Genomic DNA, 23,480 nt, shown 5'->3' with positions numbered 1-23,480 from the left:
AACTATGAAGATGAAATTAGGCACTTTTTGGCTTTGTTTTTCAATGAGGCAAATATAGAATAAATATAGTCAAATATAGGAATAAAAATGAGGCAAATATAGAATTTTGAATAAAGCACAAAGTAGGAAACTATGAAGATGAAATTAGGTACTTTTTGTTTTTGTTTTTGAATGAGGCAAAAGTTGAACAGCTTTTCAACTCATTAGGGAGTGAGCTCCATAGACTAGGTCCCTTCATTTGCATAGTGTTTACACAGATTAAGTTTGACTCTGGGGATATCAAAGCTGTAAAAATATTGATGCAGTTATTTAAATAAAAAAATATAATGAAAGAAATATTACTGGTTTATTTTTACTCAATCTTTTTGTACTGTACAGGGTATCCAAAGAAGTGAAAAAAATAAGACATAATGCACAATTTAATGAATGAGTCAAAAGAAATATGACTATTACATATCAACATTAGATCTTAATGATCCATGGTTAACATTATTTAATAATGATAATACTGGTAATAATACAAGGATAATTTATCATCTTTATTACTGATTTTTTTTTATTGAGAAACTTGGGTATACACAGCAATGTGCTGCTACCCTATTCTATATGGAAGATTACACAATGTAGATAAAAAAAAACTAGCTATAAGTTTATCTAATACTCCCATCTCACAAGATGGTTAGGCATACATGGAATCAAGGGCGAAAATACCAGCCTCAATATAAAAAACATTCAACTCTGACTAAACAACTTCACGATTTTCACAAGAGGTAAGCACTGAATCATGGAAACATTATGTTATAATTACTCTTACCAGTTTCTACAAGAATCCTCTCAAACAATGATTTTTTTTAAACATGTTTAGGTATACACAGCAATGTGCTGCTTCCCTATTCTGTATAAAGGACCACACAGTGTACATCAAAAACCAGCTACAAGCTCATCCAACATCCCCACCTCACAGGACGGCCAGTCATACATGGAATCAGGAGAGAACAAAATATTTAAGGCTGATCTATTAGCCTCCACTGGCAAAATCTGGATGCAGCACAAGAATATCTTCCAATATTCCTGAGTGTATGAAGTAATTACAGAGTTCAAAGTACCTCATACCATTTGGTATGAAGTCACAGATAACAGGGCAATCACAGATATAGTGTTGGAGAGTATGTTCTCTCAAGTAGGACTGAAAACAGACGTTTTTCTCCCAGAGGGTTATAAACCCATAGAACCGCCTACCCGCTGAAGCCATAAATGCCAAAATCCAGCTAAACAATATCATTAAGACAGTTGGCGAGCCCTTTAACAAGCCGCCGGCTTTCCGTCCTCGACTAGATAGTTAGTGGCCCTTGGGTAAATTCAGTAAACATATACAATAATTGTCAGCGTATCTTCCGAGCAACAAGGACAGCTACACAGTGGCCCTTGGGTAAATTTAGGTAAATATATAAGTAAATAAATACCATCGCTTCTCAAATCTTGGGAGCGACAAGGGAAGCCATACACTATCTCTTAGAATTACGTAGATAAACAAAAAATGTAACATGTTTGTATACTACAATGTCGGTGCTGACTGTACAAGTTGAAAAAACACAAGTTTTACTTCGAAATGTACTAATTTTATAAGAAAATTCGACGTAAATAAGTCGCAAGTGGTCACGGATAAGTTCCGATATCCGAGCGTCGTGATTCGCTACAGCTGAAAGATGAAAAATGTTACCTTCTCTCTGATTGGCCAAACTAAAAGCCTAGTGACATCTATCGAGACCTAAGTGAACTACTTAGAAATCTTCATAAGTTTACTTTTCTGAATCGCCCTTTGGCGCGTTCTTAGTCGGCACTTAGGAACTTTATTAGCAAACCTACTTACGAAGAAATACATGGAGCTTCCTCAATCTAGGTCCTGGCTTCCTCCTCTCCACAATGGGAACTATAACCATCCTAGCAGCACCCCCCCCCCCTCCCCATCTCTATACTTCATCTCCAACACTTTTCTTTTCTAAGTGTTCAGATACCCGGCACTTAACAGTTAAAATATATAACGGTCTGAAACTGTACGTGATGCAATATTTTTAAGATCCGGAAATATTGATTGCAGACGAGTTTATCTTTTTCAGGTGAAACATTATTATTTCAGGTGAAACATTATTATTTCAGGTGAAACATTATTATTTCAGGTGAAACATTATTATTTCAGGTGAAACATTATTATTTCAGGTGAAACATTATTATTTCAGGTGAAACATTATTATTTCAGGTGAAACAACAATAGCAATGTCGAGGAAGGTACTACTGTGTGTACAGGTTGGTATCTTACTGCTGTTGCTCTGGTTGCTTCCAGACTTACAGCTACCACCACTATTCCAATATACACCACCACATGCAGCCTACAGAAGAAGCTGCTACAGATACCACCCAAACCTCACAGCGGAAAACACGTGTTGCAAGATGACCAACTTCAGCGGTGCTCTTCACCTTCTTCACAGGTGTATAACACGCGCTAACACACACCTGCTCAACGAGGCCAAGTGAGTCAGCTGCCTTTATATATGTTGTCTCACCTGGGCAATATATGACATGTTACACATGCAGGCGGTGAGTCACAATAACGTGGCTGAAGTATGTTGACCAGACCACACACTAGAAGTTGAAGGGACGACGACGTTTCGGTCCGTCCTGGACCATTCTCAGTGACAATCGACTTGAGAATGGTCCAGGACGAACCGAAACGTCGTCGTCCCTTTAACTTCTAGTGTGTGGTCTGGTCAACATGTTACACATGTTAGAAAAAAAATGTATTCAGGTGCTTCTTGTTTGTATCTCAAGAGACACGTTCACACCCTTAGTCTGTAACTAGACTCACATACATAATAAACATTAGTTTTAATTTCTTCAGTCTCAAAATTAGTTTTTATTCTCAATGGGTTTACAAATATGTGAATTTTCTGTATAATTATAATATGGTCACTGTATTTGAATCGTAGGATAGTCGTGATCCAACACAATGGGTTGTGTGTCCAGCTTAAGGCCTATTAAGCTTGATGCCTATTACCCATTACAATGCGGCTTACATCAACAAACGTTTATATATATATATATATATATATATATATATATATATATATATATATATATATATATATATATATATATATATATATGTCGTACCTAGTAGCCAGAGCGCACTTCTCAGCCTACTATGCAAAGCCCGATTTGCCTAATAAGCCAAGTTTTCATGAATTAATGTTTTTACGACTACCTAACCTACCTAACCTAACCTAACCTAACTTTTTCGGCTACCTAACCTAACCTATAAAGATAGGTTATGTTAGGTTAGGTTGGGTTGGTTAGGTTCGGTCATATATTTACGTTAATTTTAACTCCAATAATAAATAATTGACCTCATACATAATGAAATGGGTAGCTTTATCATTTCATAAGAAAAAAATTAGAGAAAATATATTAATTCATGAAAACTTGGCTTATTAGGCAAATCAGGCCTTGCATAGTAGGCTAAGAAGTGCGTTCTGGCTACTAGGTACGACATATATATATATATATATATATATATATATATATATATATATATATATATATATATATATATATATATATATATCTGAAAACTCACACCCCAGAAGTGACTCGAACCCATACTCCCAGGAGCAACGCAACTGGTATGTACAAGACGCCTCACGTGTGCCCCAAAGAATGAGGTGATTTGGTAAAATGCTATGCCCAAGATTACTATCCGAGTGCCGGCGGTGGGGTGGTTCAAATAGCCTCGGCTATCACCTCATTTTGTCCGGTCGTGATGGTCAAGTGGATTAAGGCGTCTTGTACATACCAGTTGCGTTGCTCCTGGGAGTAGGGGTTCGAGTCACTTCTGGGGTGTGAGTTTTCAGTTGCATATTGTCCTGGGGACCATTCAGGCTTGTTCGCATATATATATATATATATATATATATATATATATATATATATATATATATATATATATATATATATATATATATATATATATATATATATATATATAAGTTTGTGAGGGTACCACCTCTGGTGCCAATGTGGGGACCCATAGCCTCGGAGAAGAAAATAAAAAGTATTCAGAGGAGACCTTGTGGTTTCTCACTGAACACTAATATTATCTTCTCCTACCACCCCCATTCTTTTATATGTACACATATATATTTACTTTATTTGAACTTTGTTACAAAAAAGGAGTTACATATGGGTTACAAAGATGGTTATCATAAGTTGTCGAGTTCCTCCAGCTCCTCAGATGGCGGGCAGGAACCCTGGATGCAGTGCGCATTTCCCCTCTGTATCGCCACACTGAGGCGCTGGAAAAGAAAGCTTGCAGCTCTTGGGTCCCTTGTCGTTTCAATGAGCCTAGAACCCAGTTCCTTCAAAAAACTGGTAGCACTTTTACCCCAGGCGCCGAGTGTCTCAGAAGCAATGGGGACAAAATTGTAGTGGTGATCCAGTTCTCTATACTTACGGGATTTGGCTGCTTCCCTGTGGGTGGCAGCGCCACCTGGTTGTGCAACACTGAGGTTAATGTAGGTGTTAGCCAGGGTTGATACGCACGTGTAGTCCCATACCAACTGCTTGCCATTCTTCCAGGGGTTCACTGTGATACCATCCGGGCGACCAATAAGAGCATCAGAGTTACGGGGCGTTAGGTAACGGGGCTCTCTTTCAGCTGGGCATCCAGCTGTGGTGAGGCTCCTCTTGATGATGTCGTTAACTTAACTGTGCCTCGAGTGCCATCCCCCTGTGCTTTGGCAGAGTAGCCCATGGTGGCCGTACCTGTCAGCCACCACCTCACCGCAAATACACCAAATATATATATATATATATATATATATATATATATATATATATATATATATATATATATATATATATATATATATATATGTGTGTATATTATTAAATATGACCGAAAAAGTAAGATTAATAATTCTAACACGAATTTTCTCAATCTTTCGTACATTACGCTTCACTGTTGGAGGTAAATCAATAATCAATTCTCCAAAATTCATTTTTATTTCTAGTCTGACGCGACACGGGCGCGTTTCGTAAAACTTATTACATTTTCAAAGACTTTAGTTCACAAATACACAACTGAATAGAACTTACGTATCTCCGATTTTATATCTACATTTGAGTGAGGTGGAAGGGGTGATGTGGCATTAACACAAGACAGAACAAAGTGTGGTATTAATAGGGTATTAATTTCATCAACACAAGACAGAACAAGAGTATTAATAGGGTATTAATTTCATCAACACAAGACAGAACACGAAACAATGGATATTGAATAGAAGTGTTTGTAGAAAGAAAGAAAGCCGTCTGCTATCGCTGTATCTATCGATGATTTCTGTGTTGTTTACTAGGATTTCTCTGGCGATGGTTTGGTTGTGGGAAGAGATTATATGTTCCTTAATGGAGCCCTGTTGCTTATGCATCGTTAAACGCCTAGAAAGAGATGTTGTTGTCTTGCCTATATACTGGTATTTTTGGAGCTTACAGTCCCCAAGAGGGCATTTGAAGGCATAGACGACGTTGGTCTCTTTTAAAGCGTTTTGCTTTGTGTCTGGAGAGTTTCTCATGAGTAGGCTGGCCGTTTTTCTGGTTTTATAGTAAATCGTCAGTTGTATCCTCTGATTTTTGTCTGTAGGGATAACGTTTCTATTAACAATATCTTTCAGGACCCTTTCCTCCGTTTTATGAGCTGTGGAAAAGAAGTTCCTGTAAAATAGTCTAATAGGGGGTATAGGTGTTGTGTTAGTTGTCTCTTCAGAGGTTGCATGGCGTTTCACTTTCCTTCTTATGATGTCTTCGACGAATCCATTGGAGAAGCCGTTGTTGACTAGGACCTGCCTTACCCTACAGAGTTCTTCATCGACTTGCTTTCATTCTGAGCTGTGGCTGAGAGCACGGTCGACATATGCGTTAACAACACTCCTCTTATACCTGTCTGGGCAGTCGCTGTTGGCATTTAGGCACATTCCTATGTTCGTTTCCTTAGTGTAGACTGCAGTGTGGAAACCTCCGCTCTTTTCCATGACTGTTACATCTAGAAAATGGGATGGGAAGCTGCCCTTTCTAGATGTAACAGTCATGGAAAGAGATGTTGTTGTCTTGCCTATATACTGAATTCTTTGAGGCTTACAGTCCCCAAGTGGGCATTTGACACAAAGCAGAACGCTTTAAAAGAGACCAATGTCGTCTATGCCTTCAAATGCCCACTTGGGGACTGTAAGCCTCAAAGAATTCAGTATATAGGCAAGACAACAACATCTCTTTCCAGGCGATTAACGATGCATAAGCAACAGGGCTCCATTAAGAAACATATAATCTCTTCCCACAACCAGACCATCACCAGAGAAGTCTTAACAAAAAATACGGAAATCATCGATAGATACAGTGATAGCAGGCGGCTTGATATCTGCGAGGCACTACACATTAAGAAGTCGACACCAGCAATCAACAGCCAATTAATGCACAACTATATTCTACCCACTTCAAGACTCCGCACCAATATAGAAGCATCAAGAAATATGGGCCAATAGGCCCTTTGCAGTTACTTCCATTATTCCCTTTAACTTACAAAATATTTTACCCATTGTTTCGTGTTCTGTCTTGTGTTGAAAGTTTGTTTTAACCTCATCCAAAACTGTTCTAACATATCACCTCACCCAAATGCAGGTATAAAATCGAAGATGTTTAAACGAAGATGTTTCAGTTATAGTTGTGTGTGTGTAAACTAAAGTCTTTGAAAATGTAATAAGTTTTACAAAACGCGTTCAAGTGTCGTGTCAGACTAGAAATAAAAATGAATTTTGGAGAATTGTTTTTTTCAGTTACCATCAACAGTGAAAAGAAATATAAGAAACATAGAGAAAATTCGTGTTAGAATTATTAATCTTACTTTTTCGGTCATATTTAATAATATGTCAGTGTCAAACCACGGAGGAAAATTGAAACAAAAATTTGAAACAAATCTTCAGAAGGAGTGAAGAATATACGAAAGAAGAATTAGTATACGAAAGAAGAATTAATATACGAAAGTACTTAAGGAAATTCATGTTTCAATTTTCCTCCGTGGTCTGACACTGTCACATTTTTAATCACGTGTTTATTTTTCGTGATTTACACACATATATATATATTTAAAGACAAAAATGTTAATACGCATTAGAACAATAAAAATTTACCCCAATATGAATTAATCCCAGTCCACATTACGACAATATAAATGCCACAGCTACATACGTCACTACAAAATGTATGTAATAACAATGTCACTGAGAAGTATTTTAGAAAATAAACAGTTCGATCTTGTTATACAGAGGACAGACCGATGACGTCGGAGAGAAAACCAATGCAAACGGAACAGAGAAACCCGGTGAGGGCGCTGAAGGTAACTGGTCGTCTATCAAGGGGGTACACTGGGTCCTTGTCGGCGACTCTCACGTCCGCTACATCTTGGGTGCCTTCCTCACCCGCTTCAGAAGTCCCGGACTCAAGTTCAGAAAGACCCATACTGAGGTAAGGCCCCATACTGAGGTAAGGACACCCCCCCCCCTTGCAAGGCCCATACTGAGGTAAGGACACCCCCCCCCCTTGCAAGACCCATACTGAGGGAAGGACGCATACCGAGGGAAGGACACCGCCCCCCCTTGCAAGACCCATACTGAGGTAAGGACACCCCCCTCCCTTGCAAGACCCATACTGAGGTAAGGACACCCCCCCCCCCTTGCAAGACCCATACTGAGGGAAGGACGCATACCGAGGGAAGGACACCACCCCCCCTTGCAAGACCCATACTGAGGTAAGGACACCCCCCTCCCTTGCAAGACCCATACTGAGGTAAGGACACCCCCCTCCCTTGCAAGACCCATACTGAGGTAAGGACACCCCCCTCCCTTGCAAGACCCATACTGAGGTAAGGACGCATACTGAGGGAAGGCCGCATACTGAGGGAATAAAGTTGACCAGTTGACCAACAACTTGGTCAACTTGTGTAATTGACCAAGTTGTTGGTCAACCAAGTCAACTTAGTTGACCAAGCAGAAATATTTGATGCCACACTTGTGACAGAAAAGAAGACTTAACCAAAACATGAAGACAAAAGACACGAGACACAAATACACGACATAATTACCTGAAGGCACCTATCTCTAGCGGTCTCGATGAGGATAGGAAACCCGGCGGCTTGTCAAAAGTCCCCCCCACCCTTACCCATTGTTTCCTGACTAACCTGATTTTTTTTTTTTTGGGGGGGGGGGCAGTAAAAATTCTCAACACCTAAAATATTTCTGCTTCCAGGATTCTGGAGTTGAAGACATTACATATGTTTTGAAAGAGATTTAGTAAGATTCAAGAAATTAAACTCTTCTTATCATTCATACAAATATGAATAATTACCGTTGATGAGAACATGAAGCCTAAATTTACCTTTTCGTAGTACAGTTGGCTTCGTTCTTGACTCACAATCGAGGATCCCAGGTTCGATTCCTTGGTGAGACAAATTGCCCTGGGCTTGCTCTCAGATAATTTACATCTCCGCGATTAAAACATTTTAGAGTATGAACAAACGAGGGAATTTGGAATAATCAGGAAATAAAAATAATCGTTCAAGAATTTGCAATGCCATGTTATATTTTGAAGGTGGCCCTCAGGTCTTGCGTGGAGCTGCGCCTGTAGTCTGGTGGTCCTCAGGTCTTGCGTGGAGCTGCGCCTGTAGTCTGGTGGTCCTCAGGTCTTGCGTGGAGCTGCGCCTGTAGTCTGGTGGTCCTCAGGTCTTGCGTGGAGCTGCGCCTGTAGTCTGGTGGTCCTCAGGTCTCGCGTGGAGCTGCGCCTGTAGTCTGGTGGTCCTCAGGTCTTGCGTGGAGCTGCGCCTGTAGTCTGGTGGTCCTCAGGTCTTGCGTGGAGCTGCGCCTGTAGTCTGGTGGTCCTCAGGTCTTGCGTGGAGCTGCGCCTGTAGTCTGGTGGCCCTCAGGTCTTGCGTGGAGCTGCGCCTGTAGTCTGGTGGTCCTCAGGTCTTGCGTGGAGCTGCGCCTGTAGTCTGGTGGTCCTCAGGTCTTGCGTGGAGCTGCGCCTGTAGTCTGGTGGTCCTCAGGTCTTGCGTGGAGCTGCGCCTGTAGTCTGGTGGCCCTCAGGTCTTGCGTGGAGCTGCGCCTGTAGTCTGGTGGTCCTCAGGTCTTGCGTGGAGCTGCGCCTGTAGTCTGGTGGCCCTCAGGTCTTGCGTGGAGCTGCGCCTGTAGTCTGGTGGCCCTCAGGTCTTGCGTGGAGCTGCGCCTGTAGTCTGGTGGCCCTCAGGTCTTGCGTGGAGCTGCGCCTGTAGTCTGGTGGTCCTCAGGTCTTGCGTGGAGCTGCGCCTGTAGTCTGGTGGCCCTCAGGTCTTGCGTGGAGCTGCGCCTGTAGTCTGGTGGTCCTCAGGTCTTGCGTGGAGCTGCGCCTGTAGTCTGGTGGTCCTCAGGTCTTGCGTGGAGCTGCGCCTGTAGTCTGGTGGTCCTCAGGTCTTGCGTGGAGCTGCGCCTGTAGTCTGGTGGTCCTCAGGTCTTGCGTGGAGCTGCGCCTGTAGTCTGGTGGTCCTCAGGTCTTGCGTGGAGCTGCGCCTGTAGTCTGGTGGTCCTCAGGTCTTGCGTGGAGCTGCGCCTGTAGTCTGGTGGTCCTCAGGTCTTGCGTGGAGCTGCGCCTGTAGTCTGGTGGTCCTCAGGTCTTGCGTGGAGCTGCGCCTGTAGTCTGGTAGTCCTCAGGTCTTGCGTGGAGCTGCGCCTGTAGTCTGGTGGTCCTCAGGTCTTGCGTGGAGCTGCGCCTGTAGTCTGGTGGCCCTCAGGTCTTGCGTAGAGCTGCGCCTGTAGTCTGGTGGTCCTCAGGTCTTGCGTGGAGCTGCGCCTGTAGTCTGGTGGTCCTCAGGTCTTGCGTGGAGCTGCGCCTGTAGTCTGGTGGCCCTCAGGTCTTGCGTGGAGCTGCGCCTGTAGTCTGGTGGCCCTCAGGTCTTGCGTGGAGCTGCGCCTGTAGTCTGGTGGCCCTCAGGTCTTGCGTGGAGCTGCGCCTGTAGTCTGGTGGCCCTCAGGTCTTGCGTGGAGCTGCGCCTGTAGTCTGGTGGTCCTCAGGTCTTGCGTGGAGCTGCGCCTGTAGTCTGGTGGTCCTCAGGTCTTGCGTGGAGCTGCGCCTGTAGTCTGGTGGCCCTCAGGTCTTGCGTGGAGCTGCGCCTGTAGTCTGGACTACATATGTGTTTTTTTTTCTACCACAGACGTGGCCACACATCAACAATGCTAATCAGCATATATACATTTTCTTCTGTCCTCCATGGACAGGGTTAGAGAAGTGTTAAACATATAGTTCAAGGGTTTATTGAACAATCAACCACAGAAGGTGATTCGGTGCTTTTAAAATGCTAAGCTAACCTACATACGTAAATACATAGATACACAGATTTACGTATGTCCTACATAAAGTGTTTGATGTGTCTTTTACATAGTGTCATTAATGTGCATTTACAAAGGTGAAATGTAATTCTGATCAGCTTCCATATATACTTTATACACATACATATACATACACACACACACACACATATATGTGGTGTCCCCCTGTCACACAGGACACATACACACACACACACACACATATATGTGGTGTCCCCCTGTCACACAGGACACATACACACACACACACACATATATGTGGTGTCCCCCTGTCACACAGGACACACACACACACACACACATATATGTGGTGTCCCCCTGTCACACAGGACACACACACACACATATATATGGTGTCCCCCTGTCACACAGGACTAAGGCAGCCGTTAGGTCTTGTGTATTTATATTTTACCCACCAAATCGTACTCACCTTTTTGTACTTGCGGGGGTTGAGCTCTGGCTCTTTGGTCCCGCCTCTCAACTGTCAATCAACAGGTGTACAGATTCCTGAGCCTACTGGGCTCTAATTATATCTACATTTGAAACTGTGTATGGGGTCAGCCTCCACCACATCACTTCCTAATGCAGTCCATCTACTAACTACTCCGATGCTGAAAAAGTTCTTTCTAATGTCTGTGTGGCTCATTTGGGTACTCAGCTTCCACCTGTGTCCCCTTGTGCGTGTACTACCCGTGTTAAATAATTCATCCTTGTCTACCCTGTCTATCCCTTGAGAATTTTGTATGTGGTGATCATGTCTCCCCGAGCTCTTCTGTCTTCCAGCGACGTGTAGCGACGTGTGTGGAGATGTACCAGTGCTCGAGACTACATATGACGTCCCCATGTCATGTAGGACTACCAATATGTACTAAACAGTACATTATTAACTGATATAATTATTACACAGAAACCCAAGATATTGTTCATGCTACCTCTGAGAATGTAAAGTGTAAAACAAGTGCATGGCAGTGTTAGGACTTCACACCAATTAGAGGCATCTCTCTCTTTATCTCTTTATAACAGAATAGAGGCCACGCAAACAGTACATGTGTTATTCTAATCTTTATCGTCTGGCTTTCTTCGTATTAGAAATGGGAAGACACAGAAGAGATAGAGAAGATCGTTAGGCACAATATAAAACAGCGAAGAATTCACGTGCTTGACCGGGACATCAACTTCCGAATGACCTATATCTGTGATCCTCTTCTGACACTGCTGCCGTTGGAGATGGCGCTCTGGGAGCGGCGACCCCAAGAAACTCCCAGCCTCCTCATCTTCGGTTAGTTGACCTTTCTTAATAGTAAAGGTATTTTTAACAAAGGTGTCTTTTTTAAATGATATCTGCTATGATAGGGTTTTGTAGTTTTATTGGGCTCCATATAGGCTTGACTAGGCTGGTTTTCCTACCTCATAACAAAAGCCTAGTCTTGCCGTGACTAATACAGCCTATTCTTGTCCATAATGTTTACCAGCGTGGGGGGAAATTAATGTAAATACGTACAGGAACTCTGGCTGTGTTTGCGACTATAGAAAAATCTTTGGTAGGGGGAAAACTTTCTACCATAACAATTCAATCTCGATTGAGCAGCCTATTCTCTTGATCTGCCACTCCGTAAAAAATCTAACCTTTAAAAGCCTAACCAGAAACCAGCAGAAACGTACGAACCTAAGTAATCAACTTATCGTAGAGTCCAATTGCATAAAAATGTTATTATTTATGAACCGTTACTTTTCTTAGCAGGTTGTATTTGTAACGCTGGTTATGCTAACGTTGAAATATAGGACCAGTTAGTTGCGAGGACACGCTGAATGGAATGGAGTGAGGGAGGGAACTATCAGGGGAAAAGTGCCAAGCCATCACGACTATATAGCACTTGGAAGGAGCCAGGATAAGGATTTGGGATGGAACGGGGTTATTTGGAATGGAGTGAATTACCAAGATGTAATAACCATTCCACAACCTCCGAAGAGAGAATGTGTCTGCTAAAAACAAAAATAAAAGTCAAACTTACCGATCAAGAAAGCCGCTCAAACTTCTCTTGTATTGCTGGCACTCATCTTGACTATCAAAAGGCTCTTCTTCATCACATACTGATCACTTCCATATGAGTCACTCTATTGCTCTCGGAGACTTAATCACATTAATTCACTATTTATTAATGTTACCACTGTTATACACCGCTTCAATAATAATAATAATGAACACTGTGCCTCGTAAATCACTGTTATACACCGCTTCAATAATAATAATGTGTATAAACGTTGCCTCGTAAATACTTAGGTGCACTGTATTTCGATAACTGTTTCGCCATGAACCTTTTAAGTTATTTGCTGTCTGGAAAACTAACTGTAATCTCTGTTGTTTATCATGAATCGCTGATTTACCATAAATCTTGTAGTTCTTCAATGATCACGGTCATTTCACAACGTCAAATAATCTCCTAGTTACCTCTGTCACCTCTAGTCCAACCACTTGGGCTGAACGGTAGATTGATGATTGATGAAGATTAAGCCACCCAAGAGGTGGCACGGGCATGAATAGCCCGTAAGTGGTGGCCCTTTCGAGCCATTACCAGTATCAAAAGATGATACTGGAGATCTGTGGAGGCGCAACTGCACCCTGCGTGACGGGAGATGTCTCCCGGACCAAGTGGTGACCAAATGGTGATGAACGGTAGAGCAACGGTCTCGCTTCATGCAGGTCGGCGTTTAATCCCCGAGTGTCCAAGTAGCTGAGTACCATTCCTTCCCCCCGTCCCATCACAAATCCTTATCCTGACCCCTTCAAGTGCTATATAGTCGTCATGGCTTGGTGCTTTCCCCTGATAATTCCCTCCCTCCTCTCTGTCACCTCTATATGTCGACCACCAGACCAGGTTGAGCTCACAGACGCCATGTTTTCCTGTCCACGGGTAGGTCTGCCCATGACGTTGGTCAACACAGTGAGGTTTCACTCACTACACTGGCAGGTGTAGCGGCTGTGTAGTGGCCGCCGACAGGTGGGTGTAAATCCAGACATCGCACCGACTCAGGGTTGCCAGATCCAAATTGCTAAAAGTAGCGACTTGACGGTCAAAAAGTAGCGAATTTGCAAGTAGAGTAGCCCAATTTTTTGTTTAGTCAAATCGAATCAAATCAAATGTTTATTCAGGTAAAAGTACATACATACAAGATGAGTTACAAACATAATGTTAGATTTCTAGATAGCGACAGTACATATAGACAGACGACATTCAAATTTAGTAAGTTTATCTTCCTTCTTTGATAGAACAGACTTGATGCTCATCTGCTGATGACTTACCTCCGATATATTTTGTCTGTGTTTTAATGTTTCACTGTGTTTCTTTAAACCACTTCTATGAGCTCTTATCTCAGTTCTACAAACTTTACAATATGCCTTATTTCCATCTTCTTTCACTTCAGCCAACCACTTTTCAAACACGGGATCCTTAAGCCAGGACATCTGAAACACTTTCTGGTATATAGACCACTTCCCCACTTTACGCTTCTTTATCTTAACACTTAAGCAAATTCTAAAAGTAACAGCGGTAACTTCTTTTCTATATGCGGTAACTTGTGTCGAACTATCCTTCTGGAGGTCAGAGCCACACTAACAATGCAAGCACAGATGAAGCTGCCAAGTTCACTGTATGCTAATCCGCTCTAACGACAGTCATTTGATTCTTGGAAACACCTAAAGAGAAGCCTAATATTTACAGTAGGCAACAGTGGGAGGTCACTTAACATAGACAGTACCCGGGATGAAGTATTAATGACAATTAAGGTTGGGAAATCTATAGCCCCTGGGGAGGATTATCTTTCCTTACGGTTACTTTTTCTTTGGGAAGTTCCTAGGATCAACGTCCCCAGGGGGTCGGTCTCTGACCTGGCCTCCTACGGTAAGTGTCTATTCAATCAAGCTGTTGGACGCGGCTGCGATTTGTACACATGACATTATAAAAAGCATAAAAATCATCATTGAGTTTCTTAACATTAACAGCCCAACTTGTTTTTAAAGTAGCCCAAAAAGTCGCAAGTAGCGAAATTAAAAATTTGGGAGCGCGGGGCTCTGAAAAGTAGCCCAATTCGCTACTTGTAGCCCAATCTGGCATCCCTGCACCGACTTCCTTTGACGCCGACACACTGAGGTAAACATTGCTTCCGTGACGTCATCGCCTTGTGTCCGATGATTGGCTCACAGCTCGAAGGTCTTCGGTGATTGGCGCTGGCGTCCCTCAACCACCTGTCTAATGATGTTAATAATGTTATGTAATGCACTTGTCTCCCATAAATGATGTTATATACGGTGCTCCAAATTATTATTTGTTATTTATATATTTATATTTGTACAAGAGTTCTTACATTCTTGTAGATCACCTAGCACGCGTAGCGTTTCGGAGAGGTACTTGCAAGTTTAGGTTCCCAGTAGCTGAATCTAAAACAACAACCTTTTATACCATTCGATCTGTGTACCAGCACTTGTAACTTGTCACGTCAACTCTTTCCCTGGTGTAAACACCATGCACAGTAACTATTCTAAATATAAATAAGTATGTTTTCATTTCCTCAATACTTTACATTGAACATTTTGAAAAAACTTTATCATTGGTGTTCACAATTAGTGGCATTATAAAAAAAAATATCTACCAAGTAAAAATTCTATGCAAACCCTCTGTAATATTTTTGTAATCTGCTCATATATACATTAAACAATGAAGCTCTTATATACATTAAACTATCTCCTATACAGGTCCTGCTTAACTAAGACGAATGTGTCTATTTCAGTCAGCGAATATATTTTGTATATAATAATAGGCAAAATAAAAAATACTGACTAAAATAGACGCATTTGTCTTAGTTAAGCAGGAATTGTACATGTGATAATTTAATGTATATGTATGATCTGTTGTTTAATGAATGTATGAGTTCTCCAGTTTAGTGACCTGGCAAGTAACTCAAAGTCCGTTTTACTTTAGGTTATCAGCAATCCGTGTCATATCTTTGATAAAATATTAAGCGTGTTGAAAATGTAGAATATTTTTTCATAGGCAACTAGAAATTAGGAATGTTGTTAGGACGGACAGACGTTGACCAGTCAGAGGGCCACTAGGCTTGAAAGCAGGGCGGACAGTTTGAATACCAGCAACAGAACAGGAGGACCTCGGCTAAGATTGGTCTGTTTCCTAGTTTAAGAAAACGTCAGTGTTCATCGTCAATTCCTTACTACAACCAAGGTGTAATAAATGTTCCAAGCCTCATTAAGTATGTCGTCTCTGGAAGAGACAACCAAAATTAGTCATCGAAACGCTGTGTTGCAACTTCCACCTTATTGACGTGAACCATAATAAACTTTCCTGTTGACAGCTGGCGCCTTGCACTGGATGCTAACGACGAAAGACCTGTACTTCAAGAATGGGATGGAGGCGGCGGCAGCAAAGTACAGAGAGCATTTTAGGAGCTTAAGGCCACAACTAATGCGACTCTCTAACAGAACGACCGTCGTCTTTAAGTTGCTCGACGACCTCAAGGTAATGTTTTGTGCTGAACTTCACATGCATTTTACTATATACAACATTTTGCTGATGTGTACCAGAGCTTCAGATTCTAGACTTGAGCCTCACAGAACTGACTTGAATTACTTATACTTCAGGAGAAGTAGTGTCTTTAATATAATATTGTGAAGCGCTCCATAACTCATAGCAGCAACACTGCACACCTACCGTTACCCTTCTGTGCACTTCATTCCCGGGGCTACTCCAGGATCTGCCTGTCCTGCAAGTCTAGCTCAGGTGTTGATGTGGTAGACCTACTTGAACGTAGCCGGCATGTATCGGTTGAAGTCTCTAATTGGAACTTCTGTCAAGAAGGAAACAGAGCAGGGAAGGAAAGCCAAATCAGCAAGGTTTTCTTGCTAGTCTTCACTCAGAACCAGACGGACCACAGAAAAATCACAATAACGTGATTATGATTTTACTCGGCGAGCCAATAGCGTGATTTGGCTCAGCGAGAAAATAATTTTGAGGCTATGGAGTCACTCGAACTGACGTTCTGGTAATTCCCAATTGCGGACCAGTCCGAAACTCTACTGGGAGGTTCTGGAGACCCTGAACTGAAGCCCAACCAGGATTTTACAGTCGGCCTGCCCACAATCTGGCCTCAAAATGACAGATTGACAATCTGGCCGGTTCGATTCACTCCATAGCCTCAAAATGATTTTCTAACCTGATGGATATTTTGTACGAAATACCACTAGGAGCCATTGACCACGTAAACTAGTCTTGATTATGTTATGTTCTAAAACCTGAGGAAACAGGAAGAGAAGAGTGAAAGACTTAAGAGAGAGAGTGACCACTAAAGGACAAATAATAATGGATAATAGACGAGAGGTCGTTGATAGCCTCTTTATATGTGGAACATGTCAGACGTTACAGCGAGCACTCAGTGACTTGGATGCTGGTAGAAGGGTTTATTCACACCAGTGTTACCACAAGGGCACTACATGCCACCATTAGGGCACCACAAGCCACCCCAAGAACACTATTTGTCACCCCAAGGGCACTACATATTACACTAAAAAGCACCCCGTCACTCCTAGGCTACCACTAACCACCCCAGGGACACCACCACATGTCATTCCTCGGGTACAAACGTTAACATACTTTTCCATGTGCATATAATGCAAATGGGCATATATATAATTTTAAACTTTTATATAACGCTACATCTTACACCATACACAATGAAATCACATTAACGTGATGTATCTCATTTTACACTATACTTATTAATCGTTATCATAAGAAAAGTTTGGCGTTGGATCCTCACCTTCAAATGCATATTACAGCGAACGAACATAAGCAACTCGACAGAGCCTCTCTTGAGCTTCAGGAACTATGTCCTGTACAACAAGATCGCGGTGCAGGAGTTGTCAGGGACGGGCGTGATCATCTGGGACAGCACGAGGCCTCTCTCCACCGACTACGCCCATCACTGTATCAAGAACCCCGAAATGCAAACCCCTCCATACTTCTACTGGAAGTGTCAAGACTTAGGTCATGTTGGTTACATCCTGGTCGACCAGTATGCCGATATGATCATCAATGACTTTTGTAACAAACATCTCAATATCCCAGGAGCTTGTCTATAGCTCTTCATGAAGTAAATAATGTTATATTAAATTTTTAGGAGAGGCTATGAAGCATCAGATTAACTCATCTTCATATTTAATGCTTCTAGTTTGGTTCCCCCTCCCCGCTCAGCTCGGTGTCGCCGTGTGGGGGCTTCGTGGGCGGCTGCCGGAGTGTGACGCTCCTTGGGACAGTCCTCTGTCCTTTTCTAGCCTTGTGCTCCTGCTGCCGTCCTCTCCAATTCTGCTGGGCATCTTTTCCTTTTCCTTCTGTTTCGTTTTTCTCCCCCCTCTTCTCCTATCTGCTTGCCGTTTCCTGCCGACCTTTTGCTCGTTCTGGTTCTTCCCTTGGACTTCTTCTATTTTGACGCCCAGGTGCTTGAGGAGGCATACTCTTGCACCCGTAGAACTGCAGTACCCGACGTCGAGAGCGAGGGGAACCTTTTATTGTCAATCCCCCTTTCGTCACTGAACCCGATCTCGACGGACTGTCGGTTTCTTAAGGTGGCGTTTGTGGGGCGTATACTCGCGACGCACCCCTAGGAGGCCCCGACAAGATCGGCGATAGCTTCTTGTTGGGTGTCCTGCCTCTAATTGTGGCTCCATGGTGGGTGTGGGGGCACATTCGTGAATGAATTCTTCTTTTCGTCAAGATGATAACCCCTGTTTCGGCTGCTTCTGGCTTACCTTCTCAGGCTCGTGGGGTGGGCGACCAAGCCCCCGAGTCGGTCCGTATTGGAAGACCGGGCTCTGTAGCCTCCGCTGCTTTGGGCCCCGACCTTGCTCCTCCTTTGGCCTTTCTGACTCCTTTCCCTGGCTCCCCTCCCTCCTCTGTGGTTGGGTCGAGCCCCAAGCCCCCAGTGGTGACTACCTCGTCCCCTGGCGCGGCTCCTTCTCTAGTTGTAACTACTGCGCCTTTTAACCCCTCTCTCTCTGGGGGTTCTGACCGCCGTCCTCGTCACGGCCGCCCTCGCTCGATTCCTTCCAGTTCTGCTACCTATCAAGCCTTGTTTGGTCCCGCTTCGTGGGCCAAATATTTTGATCTCCTCCCTCTTGATTCTGCGCCTCCTGACGATTTCTCCCTCCATCGACATCTCATTGATTCCGTGGATGCCTCCATTACTTTCAACCCCACTCGTCTCGGTACACGTGTCGTTGCTACTCCTTCTCAGGATGCTGCTTCCCGCTTGGCTGCCTTATCCTGCCTTGGCGAGACCCCCGTTCGGGTCTCGAAGAACGCTCAGTTGAATGCCAGTGTTGGCATTATTTTGCTCCCGCCCCATGTTGCGACCGGTGTTCGGGACCTGCGCGACTGCCATGACGAAATTCGACATATCCTCGCTGCCCAGGGCCATTCTATTCTCCAGGTGGACACGTTTACTCGTCCCCCTCGTGGTAGTCGCCGTCAACCCCTCCGGGTTGTGAAGATTACCTTTGATGGTAGGACCCTTCCACCCTCTGTCATTCTTGCTGGTGCCAGGTGCTCTGTCCAGGAGTACATTCCTTCTCCTCGGCTCTGCAACAAGTGCTGGAGGTTTGGGCATGGTGCCCTCCGCTGCTCCAGGACTGTCTCTCTCTGTCCTTTGTGTGGTGGCGAAGGTCACTCTAAGTCGGAGTGCACTTCTCCCCAGGCTCGTTGCCTCAACTGCGGTGAGGCCCATCCTACCTTCTCCCGTGCGTGTGTCCAGTACAAGCTTGAGGCAGCCGTCCTCAACCTGAAGCACCGGGAGCGTTTATCTTTTCCTGAGACGAGGCGCCAGGTTCGCCGGCTCCCGCCTTATGCTAATATCTCTTATGCTCGCGTGTTGCGCTCTTCCTCTCCTCGTCCTTCCCGCCTTCCTCAGACTCACAACCGTTTCCGGGCCTTGGACCCTGATGCACCCACTGCCCCCTCCTCTGTTCCTTTGGGTTCTCTCACGAAGGATCCTCCTCCTGGTCCTCTGTCTGGGGTTCCCCTTCCTTCTACCCGGTCTGTCGTGTCTTCTGTGTCTTCTTCCTCGTCCCCCTCCGATCCTCCTTCCCATCCTCTTCCTCCATCTATCGGCTCTCCCCACCGCCTGTCGGTGCGGGCGGATGTCCATCGCTCTCCTAACGGCCGTCGTGTGTGCTCTCGTTCGGCTTCTCCTGTTGAGACACTGGAATCCGTTGCCCGGTACGTAGTTGCTGGGACACCGGTCTCTTTAAGTCAGAAGCGTAAGCCTGGCTCCTCTCCTTCCTCTTCCCCGGCGGGTAAGAAGGCTTCGCTTTCTTCCTCAGCTCCTACTTCTGGCTCTGTTGCTGCTTCCCCTCCCGTTTCAGTGCTTGCGCCCCCTGTTCCTGCTATGGAGGTTTCTTTGGCCCCTGCTTCCCTTTCGGTTGCTGCTCTTGCTGGGGTGCGCTCCCCTCTTTCTACTCCCCCTCTTCCTGCTGCTGTCCTTGACTGCTCCTCTCCGTTGTCTCCTCCTCTTCCTCCTCCTCCTCCTCCTCCGGACCCTGCCCGCCCACCTCTGATCTGTTCTCCCGTTTCCTTCCCTCCGTCTTTGCTCAGTTTACCCATGCCCCCTAACCCTGACTTTGCTGACCCTGATATTCTTTAACGTCCCCGTGGACGTTTGCAGTCCCCGTGGTGTAGTGGTAAGACACTCGCCTGGCGTTCCGCGAGCGCTATGTCATGGGTTCGTATCCTGGCCGGGGAGGATTTACTTGGCGCAATTCCTTAACTGTAGCCTCTGTCTAACGCAACAGTAAAATGTGTACTTGGATGAAAAAACGATTCTTCGCGGCAGGGGACCGTATTCCAGGGACCATAGGATTAAGGACTTGCCCGAAACGCTACGCGTACTAGTGGCTGTACAAGAATGTAACAACTCTTGTATATATCTCAAAAAAAAAAAAAAAAAAACGTGCTCTGTTGCTCTTTCGCCTTTGTTTCTTCCTTGTTCTCTGTTTTTGTTCTTTCTCTTCTCGTCGTTGTCCATTCTTCAATGGAACGTTCGAGGTTATTACGCCAATTTCCTCGAACTCCAACTTCTGATTTCGCGGTTTTCGCCCCTTTGTGTCTGTCTCCAGGAGCCAATGCTTGGTGCTCGTCCTGGTCGTTTTCGTGGCTATTCCTTTCTCTCCCCCCCCCCCCCCCCAGCCATTGCTGGGGCTTCTAATTCTTCTGCTCTCTTGATTCGGGCTGATGTTCCCTTTGTTCCTTTACTTTTTCCTTCGCCTCTCCATTGTTCTGCTGCTCGTATCTTTGTGGGGAAATGGTACACAGTTTGTTCCATTTATCTCCCCCCGAGTGTCCCGCTCTCTCTTCCTGATTTGAAACACCTCCTAGACTCCTTGCCGGAGCCTGTGCTCCTGCTGGGTGACTTCAATTGTCGTCATTCTCTTTTTTGGTGACGTTCTGACGAATACCCAGGGTCGCCTCCTTGAGCCGTTTCTCCACTCTTCTTCCCTGTCTCTTCTGAATTCTGGTGAGCCCACTCATTTGGACTCTCGGACTCGCACCCTTTCTTGTCTTGATTTTCTCTCTGCTCTTCTTCTCTTTACTTAGATTTCACGTGGCAGGTTCTTGATGACCTCCATGGAAGTGATCATTTCCCCATCCTTGTTTCCTTTTTCTCTTTTCGCCCTTCCCTCTCTTTCCCTAGGTGGCAGTTTGCTAAGGCGGACTGGACCCTATTTACCCTCAGTGCTGCTCTCTCTGACCTCTCCCTTCTGCCTCTCTCTCGCGCTCTCCTCCTTTTTCATGACACTGTCTTCAACGCTGCCCTCTGCTCTATTCCTCGCTCTTCCTCTCGGGGTCCACGGAAGTGCGTTCCCTGGTGGAATGCGGACTGTGCTCGGGCTGTCCGCTGTAAGCGTGCAGCCTGGAAGAGGCACCGCCGTAGGCAGACGACCGATTCTTTTCTTTTCTTTCGGAAAGCGAGTGCGGTGACCCGTAGGGCCATCCGTATAGCTAAACGTGAATGTTGGGCATCTTATGTCTCAACAATTACGTCCGAGACCCCTCTGGCCCAGATCTGGAAGCGTATCCGCAAGATAGCGGGTAAGTTCGTTCCCGATGTTTCACCGGTCCTTCACCTCCATGATACTCTTGTGGCGGACCCGTTGCAGGTCGCTTCCGAACTGGGTTCCCACTTTTCTTCTGTTAGCTCTGGTCTTCATCTTCCCCAATCTTTCCTTCTTCGTAAACCTGTCCTTGAGTCTCGTCCTTTAGATTTCTGCACTCATCTTCAGCTTCCCTATAATGATCCCTTTTCTCTCTCTGAACTTCGTTCTGCCCTGGTCCTCTGCGGTTCTACGGCGGCAGGCTCCGATGGTATTCATTATGAGATGCTTCGCCATCTCCCTCCGAGCACGTCTCAGTATTTACTGAGTCTGTATAATCGGATCTGGGAGTCGTTGTCAGTCCCTGAGGACTGGCTCGATGCCGTTGTCCTCCCTGTTCGCAAACCGGGTTCTCTGGGTACTTCCCCTAAGGACTTTCGCCCTATAGCTCTCACAAGTTGTGTCTGCAAACTCTTTGAACGTATGGTTAACGTTCGTCTGATGTGGTTCCTGGAACACCATCACCTCCTCTCCCCTTCTCAATTTGGTTTCCGCAAGTGCCGCAGCACGACAGATGTCCTGGTGAACTTGGAGGTCTATATTCGTACTGCTTTTGCTGCGAAGACCTCCGTTGTTGCCGTCCTTTTTGACCTAGAAAAGGCTTACGACACCACTTGGCGTTATCATATCCTATCTCAACTTCATTCTTTTGGCCTTCGTGGTCATCTCCCTCTCTTTCTCCGCAGCTTCCTCTCTCGTCGTTCCTTTCGGGTGCGCCTTGGTACCGCTCTCTCTCCCTCTTTTCAGCAATACGAAGGTGTGCCCCAGGGTAGTGTTCTGAGAACTACTCTTTTTCTGGTTGCCCTCAATGGTCTTCTTTCCTCTCTTCCTTCTGGTGTCTTCTCCGCTCTCTATGTCGATGATTTTACCCTTTGTTGTCAGGGTGATGATTCGCCTCTCCTTCAACGCCGGCTTCAACTTGCAATTGATGCCGTGTCGTCTTGGGCCACAGGTCATGGCTTCAAGTTCTCTACTTCTAAGACTTGTGCCATGACTTTTACGCGGAAACGGGTTGTTCTTCGTCCCTCTTTGTCACTTTATGGTCATCCCCTTGAATACAAAGATTCCGCGAAGCTTTTGGGGTTATTCCTTGACACTCGTTTGTCTTGGTCTCTCCGTATCTCTTACCTCCGTGTTGAGTGCTCTAAGGCCCTTACCCTCCTTCGGGTCTTGTCCCATACTTCTTGGGGGGAGATAGGCGCACTCTCCTTGCTTTACATTCCTCTCTCGTCCTGTCTAAGCTCGATTATGGTTGCCCTGCTTACTCGTCTGCTTCTCCTTCTACTCTTCGCCGTCTTGATGCTTTGCACCATACTGGGTTGCGCCTCAGTTCTGGTGCCTTTCGTTCGACTCCCGTCCTTAGCATGTATGTTGACACTGGCTCCCTGTCTCTCCAGGACCGCCGTGATCGCTACTGTCTTCGCTATCTTGCGCGGTCCTTGCAACATCCTTCCTCTCGCCTCTGTCGTGCTTTAACTTTTACCCCTCCTACGGTTCCTGTTCCTCTTCACCACCTCCCTCTTTCTGTCCGGTTATCTCGCCTACAGGATTCTCTCTCCGTTCGTATTTCTGATGTTTCTCCTCGTGTTGTTCCTTCTTTGCCCCAGTGGTGGGTCCCTCTTCCGCGGTTTTGTACTTCCTTGACCCGTATCACTAAAGCTTTTACCCCTCCTACGGTTCTAAAACGCCTTTTCCTCGAGCACTTTTCTTCTCACTCCCGCTCCGTTTCTGTCTTCACCGATGGGTCTAAGTCAGTGGATGGTGTTGGCTACTCTGTTGTTTTTCCTGATCGCACTTATATGTGTCGCTTGCCTCCGGAG

General features: G+C 45.0%; 1 protein-coding gene across 1 annotated transcript; it reads left to right on the top strand.

The window, feature by feature from the left end:
• The first annotated feature begins 2,269 nt into the window (after positions 1–2,269).
• LOC123772918 (uncharacterized) lies at positions 2,270–18,821 on the top strand. The gene is made up of 5 exons (XM_069323526.1): positions 2,270–2,528; positions 7,365–7,563; positions 11,541–11,730; positions 15,816–16,128; positions 17,253–18,821. The coding sequence occupies exons 1-5, from the start codon at positions 2,275–2,277 to the stop codon at positions 17,596–17,598; spliced, it is 1,302 nt and encodes a 433-aa protein (XP_069179627.1). The 5' UTR covers positions 2,270–2,274; the 3' UTR covers positions 17,599–18,821.
• The last annotated feature ends 4,659 nt before the right edge of the window (positions 18,822–23,480 follow it).

The sequence above is a fragment of the Procambarus clarkii genome, chromosome 12 (genome assembly GCF_040958095.1).
Source record: "Procambarus clarkii isolate CNS0578487 chromosome 12, FALCON_Pclarkii_2.0, whole genome shotgun sequence".
Classification (NCBI taxonomy): Eukaryota; Metazoa; Arthropoda; class Malacostraca; order Decapoda; family Cambaridae; genus Procambarus; species Procambarus clarkii.
The sequence above is the reverse complement of the archived record's forward strand: the minus strand, read 5'-3'. Positions and strand labels throughout refer to the sequence as shown.